This window comes from Perna viridis, chromosome 14 (genome assembly GCF_037379345.1).
Source record: "Perna viridis isolate PV_CMFRI_1.1 ecotype Kerala chromosome 14, ASM3737934v1, whole genome shotgun sequence".
Lineage (NCBI taxonomy): Eukaryota > Metazoa > Mollusca > Bivalvia > Mytilida > Mytilidae > Perna > Perna viridis.
This window is the reverse complement of record NC_142458.1, coordinates 34,709,429-34,725,762: the sequence shown is the minus strand read 5'-3', so window position 1 is coordinate 34,725,762 and position 16,334 is coordinate 34,709,429. Positions and strand designations below refer to the sequence as shown.

The 16,334-nt window shown below is 36.6% G+C and overlaps 1 protein-coding gene across 1 annotated transcript; it reads right to left on the bottom strand.

The window, feature by feature from the left end:
- Nucleotides 1–3,380: 3,380 nt before the first annotated feature.
- LOC148599109 (uncharacterized) lies at nucleotides 3,381–16,003 on the bottom strand. The gene is made up of 2 exons (XM_088562262.1): nucleotides 15,862–16,003; nucleotides 3,381–9,537 (listed from the first exon to the last, which is right to left on the bottom strand). The coding sequence occupies exon 2, from the start codon at nucleotides 9,509–9,511 to the stop codon at nucleotides 8,819–8,821; it is 693 nt and encodes a 230-aa protein (XP_088418388.1). The 5' UTR covers nucleotides 9,512–9,537; nucleotides 15,862–16,003; the 3' UTR covers nucleotides 3,381–8,818.
- Nucleotides 16,004–16,334: the final 331 nt, after the last annotated feature.

The following is a 16,334-nucleotide window of genomic DNA, read 5'->3' as shown; positions in this document are numbered from 1 at the left end:
TGACTGGGGTAGGAGCGACAACAGGGAGTTAAGTGACTTGGATGGGAGCGGCAACATGGAGTGAAGTGACTGGGGTAGGAGCGACAATATGGGGTAAAGTGTCTGGGGTAGGAGCGACAACATGGAGTAAAATGACTTGGATGGGAGCGACAACAGGGAGTAAAGTGACTGGGGTAGGAGCGACAACAGGAAGCAAAGTGACTGGGGTAGGAGCGACAACAGGGAGTTAAGTGACTTGGATGGGAGCGACAACAGGGAGTAAAGTGACTGGGGTAGGAGCGACAACAGGAAGCAAAGTGACTGGGGTAGGAGCGACAACAGGGAGTTAAGTGACTTGGATGGGAGCGACAACATGGAGTAAAGTGACTGGGAGGGAGCGACAACAGGGAGTAAAGTGACTGAGGTAGGAGCGACAACAGGGAGTAAAGTGACTGGATGGGAGCGACAACATGGAGTAAAGTGGCTTGGATGGGAGCGGCAACATGGAGTAAAGTGACTGGGGTAGGAGCGACAACATGGAGTAAAGTGACTTGGATGGGAGCGGCAACAGGGAGTAAAGTGACTGGGGTAGGAGAGACAACAGGGAGTAAAGTGGCTTGGATGGGAGCGGCAGCATGGAGTGAAGTGACTGGGGTAGGAGCGACAACATGGGGTAAAGTGACTGGGGTAGGAGCGACAACATGGAGTTAAGTGACTTGGATGGGAGCGACAACAGGGAGTAAAGTGACTGGGGTAGGAGCGACAACATGGAGTAAAGTGACTGGGAGGGAGCGACAACAGGGAGTAAAGTGACTGAGGTAGGAGCGACAACAGGGAGTAAAGTGACTGGGAGGAAGCGACAACAGGGAGTAAAGTGACTGGGGTAGGAGCGACAACATGGAGTAAAGTGACTGGGGTAGGAGCGACAACAGGGAGTAAAGTAGTTTGGATGGCAGCGACAACAACGAGTAAAGTGACTGGGGTAGGAGCGACAACAGGGAGTAAAGTGGCTTGGATGGGAGCGGCAACATAGAGTAAAGTGACTGGGGTAGGAGCGACAACATGGGGTAAAGTGACTGGGGTAGGAGCGACAACAGGGAGTAAAGTGACTGGGGTAGGAGCGACAACATGGAGTAAAGTGACTTGGATGGGAGTGACAACAGGGAGTAAAGTGACTGGGGTAGGAGCGACAACAGGGAGTAAAGTGACTGGGGTAGGAGCGACAACATGGAGTAAAGTGACTTGGATGGGAGCGACAACAGGGAGTAAAGTGACTGGGGTAGGAGCGACAACATGGGGTAAAGTGACTGGGGTAGGAGCGACAACAGGGAGTAAAGTGACTGGGGTAGGAGTGACAACATGGAGTAAAGTGACTTGGATGGGAGCGACAACAGGGAGTAAAGTGACTGGGGTAGGAGCGACAACAGGGAGTAAAGTAGCTTGGATGGGAGCGACAACATGGAGTAAAGTGACTGGGGTAGGAGCGACAACAGGGAGTAAAGTGGCTTGGATGAGAGCGGCAACAGGGAACAAAGTGACTGGGGTAGGAGCAACAACATGGAGTAAAGTGACTTGGATGGGAGCGGCAACAGGGAGTAAAGTGACTAAGAGGGAATGACAACAGGAAGCAAAGTGGCTTGGATGGGAGCCAGGCGCGTAGCTGAGGCCAAATTGAAATGTAGGCAAAATTACGGCAGGGGGAGCCCCGCAGAGATAGCGTTTATGAGCATCATTTATGTTCTATCCTGTTATATAATCAGTCCCCTGTGTTATTCTGTTATTTAATCAGCCCCTGTTATCATGATCTATAACCAGCCTCTATTATCCTGTTATATAACCAGCCCGTTATCCTGGTCTGTAATCAACCCCCGTTATCCTGTATAATAATCAACCCCTATTATCTTGGCCTATAATCTGTAATCTGTAATCAGCCCCATTATCCTGGTCTGTAATAAGCCCCTCTGTTATCCTGTCTGTAATCACCCCCTCTCTTATCTGGGGTTATACTCAGCCCTGTTATTCTGGGCTATAATCAGCCCCATTGTCCTGGCTTATATTCAGCCCCTGTTATCTGGGTTTATAATACGCTCTGTGATCTTACTTTAAAATCAGCTCCTATTATCCTGGTCTACAATCAGCCCTTGTTATCCTGGTTGATAATCAGCCCCCTTGTTATCCTAGTTTTAATCAGTCCCTGTTATCCTTGTCTACAGTCAGCCCTTATTATCATGGTGTAAAAACAGTCCCTGTTATCATGGTTTATAATCAGCCCCTATTTATCCAGTTTAACAATCAGTCCTCTGTTATCCTTGTCTACAATCAGTCCTTATTTGTGTGGTGTAATAACAGTCCCCGTTCTCCTGGTTTATCAACAGCTCCTTGTTTTTCCGGGTTTATAATCAACCCTTGTTATCCTGTTTTAAAATCAGCCATCTGTTATCCTGGTTTTTGATCAGTCCCCTATTATCCTTGTCTACAATCAGCCTTTATTTTTGTGTTGTATATACAGTCCCCGTTATCCTGGTTATAACAGCCCGGTTTTCTGGGTTTCATTCAGTCCCGTTATCCTTGTCTACAATCAACCTTTCCTTTTGTGGTGTATAAACAGTCCCTGTTATCCTGGTTGATCAACAGCTTCTTGTTTTTCTGGGTTTATAATCAGCCCGTTATTCTAGTTATAATTAGCCCTGTTATCCAGGATTACAATTAGTCCCGTTATCCTTGTTTACAATCAGGTTTTTAATCAGTCCCCTATTATCCTTGTCTACAATCAGCCTTTATTTTTGTGTTGTATATACAGTCCCCGTTATCCTGGTTATAACAGCCCGGTTTTCTGGGTTTCATTCAGTCCCGTCATCCTCGTCTACAATCAACCTTTCCTTTTGTGGTGTATAAACAGTCCTTGTTATCCTGGTTTATCAACTGCTCTTTGTTTTTCTGGGTTTATTATCAGCCCCTGTTATCCAGGTTCATAATCAGCCCTGTTAACCTGGTTTTTAATCAGTCCCCAATTATCCTTGTCTACAATCAGCCCTTATTTTTTTTGGGTGTATAAACAGTTCGTGTTATTCTGGTTTATAAAAAGTCCCCGTTTTCTGGGTTTATAATCAGTTCCCCTGTTATTCATGTTATAATCAGCCCCATGTTATTCAAGTTCTACAAACAGCCCTTATTTTTGTGGTGTATAAACAGTCCCCGTTATCCTGGTTTATAACAGCCCCCTGTTTTCGGGGTTTATAATCAGTCCCCTGTTATCCTGGTTATAATCAGCCCTTGTAATCCTGTTTTATAATCAGCCCTTATTATGCTGTTTTATAATCAGCCCTTGTTATGCTGTTTTATAATCAGCCCCTGTTATTCTGGTTATAATCAGTCCCCTATTTTCCTGGATAAGAAAAAAACCATATTAACACTTTATTCACAAAGCAGCAGAGTTCATTAATATCCAAATAAATAAATAATAAATAAAACAACATTTTACAAGTATATGTATACAATCCTTTTCTCATAAGATGTAAAATTTCTAACTCACTGATGAAGTAATCTAAAAAGACCTATTATTCTGTTATGCCTAGTTCACATGTGCAGATACTCAAATGTGAATCAAATACAATTTCAAACCCATAAAATGCATTCAGACACTGTGAAGATTCTATTATTACTAAAGTGTGATGGCATGCTCTCCTGTTCTTTACTGAAGTGTGATGGTGTGCTCTCCTGTTCTTTACTGAAGTAAGATGGCATGCTCTCCTGTTCTTTACTGAAGTGTGATGGCGTGCTCTCCTGCTCTTCAACACGTGTGTCTTTAGGTGTAAATGCACATTAATACAAATTACAATATTGAATGTTAATATTTCAAGCTAAACATCAAACATTCAGGAGTTGGGAAGGCAAAGGGCCATGGGTCAGTTACCCTTTCTGGCTGGAAAAGGCTCCTTTACCAAGAATCAAATTATGTGGTTTCTTAACAAATGGCCCCTTCTTATTGTGAGTATTTTTGAAAAATCCTGAAAATGGCCCCTTCTCAAATATCTTCCCAACCACTGTACAGTGTGATCACTTTAAGAGTGCAATTTGCATAAAAAATTCACATTGTAAATAAAGTGTGAATCTAATGCCAATTAAATACACATCCATGTCAACTAGGCATTAAATCTACTACTGTTAATGTATGGTATTGATTTTTGCCCCGAACAGAAAAATGCTTAAGTACATTTAGTACCAGCAAATTGATTTTTCACACTACATGTACATAACTCAATTTTTTTTTAACATTAATACATTTTGTACATTGACATGACAGAATCCATGAAAATTAGCAACTGTGAAAATTTTATGGGCTAACAGTACTCTATTATACAGGAAGGGTTCTGATTCAGAAAATTGTAAAAAGGTGTTTTCAAGGCTATTGTATGCCCCTTTTTGCACTATTTTTGCATAAAATTAACATAATTTTCAACAAAAAGTCTCTAAAATTTAACATACATGTATGTAAGGGCGAGTTAACTTCACTCTAGGCAAGTTCGAATTTGGCAAAACTTTGGACAAGTTTTCTTAATTCTACCCTCAGATAAATATATAATAGTTACTTTGAATTTTGATACTGACAGTACCATGTCATGAAGTGAAATATGAAATGTTGTCAGTATCAAAATCAAAAGTAATTTACATCATTTTAATGTAATTTAGCACAGTAATACAACTAAAAACTGTTGATGTGTAACATCATTTCCATTCATAACTCCAAAGAAGGCAAGTGTCGTCATAATCACACAATGTTTTGACAGAGACTTTTGAATATCTTGTCATGTAGGAGAGAAAGAACAAGAGGCTCCCAAGAGCCTGAATTGCTCACCTAATTAAATTTCTTTTAAGGGCAATAACTCTAACAAGGAGTTGTCAGACTATTTTGACTCCATTTGATTCAATGGACACATTTGTAAGCCTTATAATAAGGATCATTTCAGCAATTAAAAGCTATTGGCTAAACCTAGACTTGGGGATGTATGCAAAAATCTGTTGTCTGAACTCATTGTTCTAATTTTAGAAACGGCAGCCATGTATTTTTAGCGATCAAAAATCGGTCATTTCGTTAAGGATACCTATAAAACAAAAATGTCAACTTTCATTCAATTTTGCAGAATAGTTTCTGAGGAGCAGATTTTAAAAAGTAATAACATCAAAAACAGCAAAAAACTTCCAACAAGAGACTCCCAGGAGCCTGAATCGCTCACCTGGTTGGTTTTGCCTTTCATGGGCAATAAATTAAACAAGAAGTTGTCCAACAATTTTGACTCAAGAAAACTTTGATAGGACTTATCATAAGGATCATTTCAGGAAATGAAAGTCTAAATCTATCATATCTGTAAAAAAAAAAAAAAACCTGTCATTTTCCCCTGTCAAGGGCAATAACTCTTATAAGAGGGTGTCTGACAAATTTTATGCCTGAAGACTTTTGTAGTCCTAAAAGTAAGGATCATTTCAGCTAGCGAAAGAATTTGGCTACATCTAACGGTTCTGGAGATATATGCGAAAAACTACTGTCTGACCCCTATCTTCTATTTTTATTAACAGTGGCCATGTTTTTCGAGGGATCAAAAAACCCCACTTCAATTCTATGCCGGATACCTCAAGGAACACTTATACTGAGTTTTGTTTCAATTGGTAAAATAGTGTCAGAGGAGAAGATTTTTGAAAGAAATAACATTAAAAATAGCAAAAAAAATTTTGAAAAAGAGCGTTAACTCCAACCTGGCTCAATAGATTAAAATGAAAATTTGACCACAGATAGATCTCATCACGCTGAACACTTCTGGCCCCATGTCAGAATTTGGCTAAACCTAACGGTTTTGAAGATAAATGCAAAAAACTACTGTCTAACCCGTATATTCTATTGTTAGTAATGGATCAAAAATCCCCACATCAGTTCTGTGCACGATAACCCAAGGAACATTCATACCAAATTTGGTTCCAATTGGTCAAGTAGTTTCAGAGGAGAAGAGTTATGAGAAGTTGTTAACGACGACGAAGGACGCCAAGTGATGGCCAGGTGAGCTAAAAATATATGTCAACAAAGGAAAAAGTACAGATTACCAATACACACTGATGATTTAAATATGTGACCTACCTAAGTATATAATAAATAAATAAAATAATAGTACATGTATTTCTTGTCAGACAACAACCAATACACATATCCTAAAATATTTGATTTACAAATGAACTGGGCCTCAGGTTTCATAAAAAAACAGCTCAAGTTTTCATGAGTTTTCCTCAAACATCCAATTTCAAGCAATCTGATTTGTCAAAATTTCAACTGAGGAAATATTTAAGGAAATCATCAATTTGAGATTTTTTTATGAAACCAAGGCCTGATAAGCCTAAACATTGAAACAAAAAAAATCAAACTAACATGAAGGCAAAAAATAAAATCATGGATTTCAATATCAAACAAAAACCTTTGCCAAGCACAGCACGATACAACCTCAACCAGTTGAACTCTGTTCATTTGGACTAAGTGTGGAGACAATGTTACTTTTTGACACACTTGAAAATAGGGACTTAAAGTACATTATAGACACAACAACTGATATGAATACAATATTATGGTGCAGATGAAATTCAATTTAGAGTTTTTCTTCAGGGAGCTTTCATGAATCATTTTCTCAGTAATTTTGAAAGAGTCCGAAACAAAACAATTAACAACACCATCAATGACAACATCAATAAATAATATGCCCACAATTTTTTGCAGTCATATACAAAAACCTACAATAGGTATTCAAAAATAAATTTTAGTTTACTTGGACAAAAATATCTACCCAAAATTAAAAAAAACAAAAGGAAAATGCCAAGTTGCACTGTAAAATTGTCCAATAATTAATCATACTGACACTTGAGAAACTTCCATCCAATTAAAATGCTACATCAGGATTTATTAAGTACCTTTCAGTGTAAGAATCAGGCAAAGGGCGGCACATCATAATTTTCAATTTGGTCTTTTTTGCCACAAATATTATCAATACATCTAGAAAACCACTGAAAAGCTATTTCAATTTATCCTGAAGCATCTGCGATGTGGATATTTTTTGACTGCTTATATAATGAAAAAGTGCGGGAAAATTTTCCCACCATTTTTTCATTGTGCATTTCAACTAAATTTGACCTATCAATAAAGGCTAATTTTTAAACACTTTAATGGTTATTTCTGGAGGTTATTGGGTATAAATACTTGGTTAAATCTTTTTTTTTTCCTTCAAATGCCACACCTTATACACATTTTGCCTGATTCTTTGAAAGAAAAGTACTTAAGTGTAAGTATTTGTAAGAATCAGGCAAAATGGGAAAAATCAGTAACATGCATGTCAAAAACCCACAAATCTGACAATGTAATATCACTCAAGGATACTTTCTTTATTTGGAAAGGCCATTATTTGATCTCGGCATCACTGGCTTAGCTCAGTAATTTTTCAAAAGAATCTTAGAAAAATGAGGTTTTTAACAGAGTTATATGCCCTTGAAATGTGCATTTTCAGTGCATTTCAATTAAATTATTACTCAATGGTCCAGTATGATATGGAAAATCTTGTCTGTTTTCCTTGATTCAGATGGTGCAAATAGTCAAATTATACTATCAAAATGATGTTTTTTTCCCCATACCATTTTTCACCTAGCGCCTGATTCTTACAGGGACTGACACTTAAAGCTTCAGAAATAGAAAAAATTTTGTCTACACAAAACATTTTAAGGATGTCTTTGTTACTTATTCAGAATTACTCAGAAATTTCAGAAATGCTACTTCCAACTGGCAGAATCTAGATTAAACCCTGCAATCTATGCAAAACCCAAAACTGTTCTCCAATAATTTAAAAAATTTGTAATGTCCTTTGCTGTTTCCCAAAAATTACAGATGAAAAAAAATCCTAAACAAACTTGGCATAATTGTAAATGGCATGAAGTCTTAAATTGCTGAAATGGCAATCTAATACTGTAAATGGTAAAATTGTTCGTGTCAGTTTTATTTTGGCGCCAAGTTTGAAGAACATTACAGTAAAATTTGATGAACGATTGCAAATTTAAAACTGCCCGAAAGCAAATTTATAGCAGAATCTACAAAAAAAAAGAAGGCATGAAAATTTCCCAGTTTACAGTACTTCATGCTTCAGACTTTGCTTGTACTTAAGGCCATCGCTTTCCACACATTAGTACTTCCTCATGACCTTCACATCAGTACTTCCTCATAACCTTTAAATTAGTACTGCCTCGTGACCTTCACATCCACACTTCCTCATGACCTTCACATTAGTACTTCCTCATGACCTTCTTACCTAAATATGTTACTAGGGTTTTGGATGATTATTGTTTTTACCTCTGAACTTCTACTTGATTGATCAGATTTTGTAAACATATTAATTTTGGCAGTATACATATTTTCATGGTGGACAGCAACAAATAGTACCAGTAACCTGTGAAATGGATATTGAACACCATATGTATGAATTAAAATGCTAATCATTTTGCAAATCTACTAAAATTGACTTCCACAAATATGCTGACTTGACAAAATCCAGAACCAGGTAAACTAATATTTTTACAATGTGTAAATGAATCACTCCTCAGAGCAAAAGTAGTAATTTCCCCAATAATTACTGAAAACTAAAAAGTAATAGTTTTAAATAAATAGCTTTAAAACAAAACTGTCTCTCCTCACCCAACAGTTTGTAAAGAGGATGATACTTGTGCCAATTACATGTAAGTGGGCTAATAAAACAAAAAATAAATGGACTTCCTAGTGTAAACACTGATAAAAGTAAGAAATAAACCTAGTACACATTAAATATCATCTATAAGTGTCATCAACTTTCATATTAGCTAAATTATTAGAAACCCTTTCTAACTCTTGCTTCTCATGGATATCAGGAACTTTTTCAAATATTTCTAACAATTTAGTTCTAGCTAATTCAATATTTTCGAGTGATCTTGACCTTGTAAGATTGTCATTTGCACGGACACCTTTAATTGGGGACTCTGAATTTGACTTGGAGAGTCCTGGAGTCAGTGAGCCTGATGTGGTTTCATCATATGTGATTGTAGTTTCTGGCAAGGATGTGCTCAGACGCCATGGAACTTCATATGGTTTTTTGTATCGGTTCTTTCTGAGCAGTGACCGTCTTATACATTTCTGTTTTTCTCGGTTTCTCAGTGTTGGAGTATCTCTATATTGGTCCATATTACTAGAGCCAGGAGAGTTGGGATCAACAACAATATTCTCCCCTGGGTCAACTGTTGGATAGAAAGTTCCAAATGTTCCAGACGATATACTACTAACAAAATTTTTGTCTAATTGAACAATGTTGAGGGATTTAGTTTCAGAGTGAATTGTCTCACTTCGAGTTCGTACTCTTTCCCTTAAATACTGTCTTCGACTGTTTGTCACTGTACTGAGCATGCCTAGTTCATCTAGTGCTGCATCAACATCCATGGCATTACTTCTTTCTTTACAACAATAACACGAAGGAGATCTTGAATTCATTTTCCTGTAACCAGTACAGAGTTCATCTGAAAAAAAAATCAAAATTAAAAGAATAAAGATATACAGAAAGGTGCTACAAATGAGAATTATATGAATCAAGCATCATATGATTTATCAAGAAATAATTCACAGATACTTTCATGGAATAGTAATCAAGGGAACCAAAGTTATAGCGGTAATCAAAAGAATGTAATCCAGGGACAAAGACCAGACACGGAAAACAGACATACACAACAAAGAACATAAAGTAACTAAAATCATACATACAAAGTAACAAAAGCAAATGAGCAACTTGGACTCCACTAAAAACTGGGAGCATGGACCAGGTGCACCGGTAAGGTAAGCGTCCTCTGCTTTTCTAGAAACACCCGCCGAGTTGCTCATAACGTTCTAACAGGGTCCGTAAAAGGAATCTTTCCTTAAGAAAATAATATCAAATCATGCAATATTCCCAAAATTTTAACTTTACTCTACTAATTGTGACTCTCTTATGGCAAATTAGTCAATAGTTTTTTTCTCCAAAAAAATGCTTGAATAAAACATTTCCCAAAATATCCAAAAAAAACCCCCTGATTTAACTGTTTTACTTATGGACTGACCATTTTTTCCATCTTATTACACCCAATTGCAAAAATGTCCACACTGTTGCCTAAAATAATGACTGTAATAACTAAGCGCAGTCGAAGTGTAACTGAGACAACTAAATTATGTCTACTCAAATTCTCATTTTGTTTTGCCCTGTCACTGCCTCAACATCTCAAATGTTCATCAAAACATAATTTGTGTAACTGAACACAAACATACATTGTTGAAGACAGTTATAAAACAACAAAGCGTTAATAAGGAATTTAATGCCTAGCAAAACATTTTGTGCCACCAGGTAAACAAAATGTGGATACACAAAATGTTTAAATGGGCCACATTTTGTCGACCCAAGTGCATATAAAATATTGATGTAGACATAAATGTATTTTGACATCTTTTGACATGTACTCAACCAAAACAGTATTTACATAGCCAGTTATTTAGGTTGACAAAAAACGACTGACCCAACACTCTTTACATTTATGGTAGACAAAGGCATTTCTTGAAACACTTTCAATCAGAACAATGCAGCCCATGCAGTTCTATGTCAAGGTGTGTGGCACTTCTGGTTGTGTAGTTCTATGTAAAGGTATGCGGGCACATCTGGTTCCTCAATATACCAACGAAAGAAAAGTCCTGTCCCAGACGTACAGAAAAAAATGATTTTCCTGATTACCCCCATACTTGGAGAACTGTATTATTGCCTGAATTTTTTTATCAATCAGAAAGGTAAAGCATGTTGCTGGTGCTATTCATAAAGGTAAGAATAAAAAAAAATAGAAGTATGGCGCTCACTTCTACAGGTGAAGTATACTTATGGTCCGATGGTAAAGCTTGTGGTGCTCACTTCTACAGGCGAAGTATACTTCATGGTCCGATGGTAAAGCTGGTGGTGCTCACTTCTATGGGCAATGTATCTTCATGATCTGATGGTAAAACTGGTGGTGCTCACTTCTATGGGCAATGCATACTTCATGGTCCAAGGTAAAGCTCATGGTGCTTGCTTTTATAGGCGATGTATACTTCAAGTAAGATTTGTTTTATTGTATTTTTTTTATGTTGGTCTTCTAGTAATTGTAGAAACCAAACCAGACAAGTCTTTCCCTGATGCCTCCTTCAGAATGGATCACTACCACTTATGGAGGAAGGACCAGAATGATTGGAGGAGGACTTGCAATGTTCCTTAGAAAGGACATATCTTGTTATAGGAAGAATATGGAATGTGAGGTAGAATTTATCACTGTAGACCTTTCAGTAAGCTCAGAAAATTGATGATAAAGTTTTCCTATATAACTCACAGGGTCACTTACTTTTCTCATAGCCCACAGGGCTTACAGATAAATTAGTTAGTCCACAAAATCAATTTTATAAAATAACTTAAGTAGCCCAAAGGACTACCAATTAAAATTTCATGTTAGTCCTCTCTAAAATTAGGAAGGCACAGGACTACTGGACCGTTAAGTGTCGAACCCTAACTAGGACTACCAGACCTGTTAAGTGTCGAACCCTGATTAGGACTACCGGACCTGTTAAGTGTCGAACCCTGACTATGACTACTGGACCTGTTAAGTGTCGAACCCTGACTACGACTACCGGACCTGTTAAGTGTCGAACCTTGACTAAACCATAACTTATGATAAATTTCGGTTAAGTACATGTACATTGTATGACAATCTAAATCATGACCTATACTCAGAGGAAAAGGTACTCCTCTCATTAATGTTTGTGATATTTTATAGAGAGGACAGAAGATTTATTGGCCTACAATTTAGCCCTTCTTAACCAATAAATGGTGCCATTTTGATAATGATATCCTTTTATGTAATAACAATGAGATTGAGAATGATCAGAAAAAAGTAGCAGAACAATTTAACTTCTTCGAAAAATGTAGCCAAAGATATTGGAAATGATAGTTGTGAAGTAGATAAAGAACATCCTAGCATTATATCAATAAACGAAAATACTTGTATTCAAGAGGAATTAGAATTTCATGAAATTAAAAATGATTTTGTTCATAAAAATCAAATAAATGTACATAAAGCAACTGGTATTGAGTTTTGTTTGTTTGTTGGGGTTTAACGTCCGAGCAGCAATATTTCAGCTATATTCAGACGATGAACATGAAATTGATGATAAAATGAACATGAAATGATGATGAAATGAAAAAGGGATGGGACACAAGGACAATGGGGGGGTCGACAAATTTTGGTTGCCACTGGAAATAGGGAGAGGTGGGTAGGGTCGGGCAATTTAGTCTCCTGTGGCGGAGCCCTATGGTTCCTACTCTGGGAGAATACCACAGTAGGGTTCTTTAACGTGCGAGGAACGTGGCATCTTTCCCAACACGGTGCAAAACTATGGTTTGTGGTCAGGTTTTCCGTATTATAGCCTGACAACCCCAGCATGTAACACGCCAGGGGTGCCCCATTCCACCACCTGGGGCACACATCCCAGTTGCTCTGTGGGCAGAGCGCCCTAGCCCCCGGCTAGGGTTCTGAGCACTATTTAGTCGCCTTTTACAACAAGCTTAGTGCTGCTGCAGGCCTATTCTTTTAACACCCGGACCTACACGGGGGACTGGTATTGAAGGATATCTGTTAAAATATTAAAAATTGCCAAGCCTGTTTTTGTTGAAGCAATCACTAAACTTATATGGCTATGTTTACTCTATTACTACAGGTGAAGTTCCTGACAAGTTGAAGGTAGTCTTTGCACAAAAAGAACAGCCAGCTGGAGAGTAGGCAACTACAGGTTAGTTAGTATCCAACCTGTGGTGTTAAAAGTTCTTTGAGAGGGCCATACATGTACAATGTATATCAGCAACTTATTGAATATTTTGATAACATATTTCATCCTATTCTATCTGCATTTATACGAAGTGAAAGCTGTAAAATACATAATTGAAGTCAGAAAAAGGGCAGTCAAAAGAAATGAATATGTAGCAGTTGTGCATATGGAACTCTCCAAGGCCTTTGACTGCTAATAGTTATTTCTCTGACAGAAAACAATGTGTTAAGGTTAAAATTACTTAAGCATCTGAAAGAAAATTTATGAAGGCATTCCTCAAGGATCTATTCTAGGTCCTATTTCATTTAATGTATTTTTAAATGATATTTTTAACTTTGTTTTAGAAAGTACTTTATATACATGTAATTATGCAGATGATAATACTCACACTCAGGAAACAGCCCTGACAGATTACATGTAGTTAACACTGATTTAGTTAATGTCATGCACAAAAAAAAAAACATCAATGACCCAATGACATACATTTGTATTACTTGGTGTAAGCATTTTATACATGCATTGTATGGCCATGCATTAATTAATGCATTGTATTGTTAGTCTAGTGTTTCTGGTTATAACTTATATTGAAGCACAAACATTCATTATACATATAAACTTAAAGTTTATGCAAAAGTCGTCTGCATGTGCCTTATCTATCAATTACCAGGGTCTTTTTCATAATTCATTTACAATTCATCATTAATTAACCACTTACAACAGTGACTGTTAACTATTCATCTTTCATTGTCCTGTTGATTGATTTATTTGTGGGAAAAAGAACACCAAAATAACGGAATACATTCAAGAGTGAGCCTAGCGTTTCATTTATGAAGATTGGTTTGTACTCTTTTAGATATGATGGGGCCACACTCAGAAATGATTTGCAAGAAGCAATTCATGTGCGAACAAGTTTGAACCAGTTTAAAAGTCTAACAATAACTGGAAAGGCTACTTGTTCAGAAGTGGGTTCTGCAGACCTTAACCCACTTTTTATAGTTTTTTATTTATACAGTGCTTGCCTTGTAGTGCTAGTTTTTTATATATTATAGACAATAGACAATATTTATTAGCACAAACACATTTACATCAAATGGTTATGGTATAATCTTCAATATCACCATTTTTACATGAATTACAAGTTCTATTATTTCTGTCTATTTTGCAATATCTCCCTTTTTCTATTGCTAAAGAATGGGCACTAATACGGAATTTACAAAGAATGAATCTATCAGATTTATTTTTACAAATGTCTACATATGCGATTGTTTAAATGGTAAATGGGTTTTTCGGAAAAATGTTAGTTTTTTACTTTCTGATATGACATTAATAATATTTTGTTTAGTTTAGTCAAGCATTCTTTGCTCAATTCTGTTAATGTGAGATTCAATGATGTTTATGTTTAGATTTAGGTAACAGAATCTTAAATTATTCAACATAATTTTGATGGGAGACATCCATACACTACTTTCTTTATCTTTATTAAAAATATTATGAACCAGAGAATTGGGAGAGTTAAGTATGTGTACTAAAAACTTCAGAATATTTAACTGAACTCTGAGGTGTAAAGGTATCCTATTTAGTTCAGATAAACAGGCGATATTTTTTGCCTTGCTCTGAACCCCAAGAATTTCTTTTACAAATTTTAAGTGTAAATGTTCATATGGGTCTGAGTCTTCGTAATTTTTAGCAGCTCCCAGACCTCACTTCCATATAAAATAACAGGAACTATTAAGGTATCAAATAATTTCTCCATTAAATTACAGGGGTTGACTGATGACAAAGACTTTTTTTTATTTTAAACCAAGCTTTCTTTCCCTTTTCCATCAAATGTGTTTTAGACAGGTTGAGGTTACCAGTATAATTAAATAAAATACCGAGGTAACAATAAGACTTAACTGTTTCAAGTGTCTCTGTAACTATTTTGAAATGGTTATGGAATGTTTTACCATTTGAATTAAAACTATTATCTTGGACTTCTCTTTGTTGATTTTGAGTTTCCAATCCATACAAAAGTTATTAACAGCATTAATAGATTTTTGTAGACCCTCAGGTGTTTGACCCTCAGGTGTTTCTGATAACAAGATTATATCATCTGCATACATCAAAGAAGTTATTTTTAAATCAGAAATTGAAATGGGATCAGTACAACTTTTATCTAGTTCATCAGAAAGCCCATTTATAAAAAGATTAAATAAGGTAGGACTAAGTACATCCCCTTGTTTTACTCCACAAGTGCTTACAAGTGCTTATATATGCAGGCTTGCTATGCTTAATGTCTCTGAATTACTATCATTTCTTTTAGATTTGCTTTGTGCAGACACAAGATGTTAAATAATGGGGAAAAGAGGGTCAATTGGGGAAATAGTGTCAATATATATAACAAAGAGATTTATATGGACACTATTTTCCCCTCCCCGCCCTAAACATGATAACGTTACCAATCCTAGACTACATTCCATGAGGCTCACAAAGCATAGTGTGTGTGTGTGTGTGGGGGGGGGGGGGTTATGTTATCGTTATCGTATCTAACCTCCCTCCTCCCATTAACCCTCTTTCCCCATTATTTACGTCTTGTCACTTGTGCCTGTGTTATTATGCTTTGTGTACCTTAAGTAGCTTTTTGGTGTATTGTTTGTATTTTATGTTGGTAAAAAGTTCTACAGAGCTAGTTTCTGTATTATATAGCACCAACTTTGAATAAAGTTTCTGTCTGTCTGTCACCGTTTTGAAGACAGAAGTACTTTTCACCAAAATGTAAAATCATTGAACAGTTGTAAGATAGCATATTTTTATAGTAAAATATCAATAATCTTTTAGACGTTTTCTCATATATTATGGGCATGAACTTGTTTCACAGGAGAGGACGGAAAAATGGTTGGCGAGATAGTACTCGCCGGTGACTATTCTTAGACCAGTATAGAAGTAACATTTCGACGATCGTTTCCTCACTGTTACTGTAATTTGTTTTACAGTCTTACCATTTCAGTTTCAAAGTCTAAGAATTTGTCTGGTTTCCAGTAAACCTCTCCATTTTTGTATTTCTTTTTACATAAAATCAACAAAACTTGGAATGTTTACGTTTTCGTCTGACCGCCAATCATGAGGTCAATTTTAGGGTCTGACAAATAACCATATTTGAGCCTATTTCCGAAAGAAACCGAAAAGGACCATATTCATTCGGACCCTCCCCGGAATTTACTATGAATCGTCCTATTTAAATACGTAGTCTTGTTTATTATCAATGATTTAACTTATTCATTTAATTTGGTTTTCAAACACTATTTTTTCTTAACCGAAGTAACATATCGGATAACAAAAGTTCGACAAATCTGTCAGAAGAGCCACACAAATTAAAAATGCAACCCTGCTCATTGCTTGAGATTCTAACCTGCCTAGGTGGGACTGGAGCAGTTAACAAAACCCTTAAACCAAATACCATTTATCACAAACT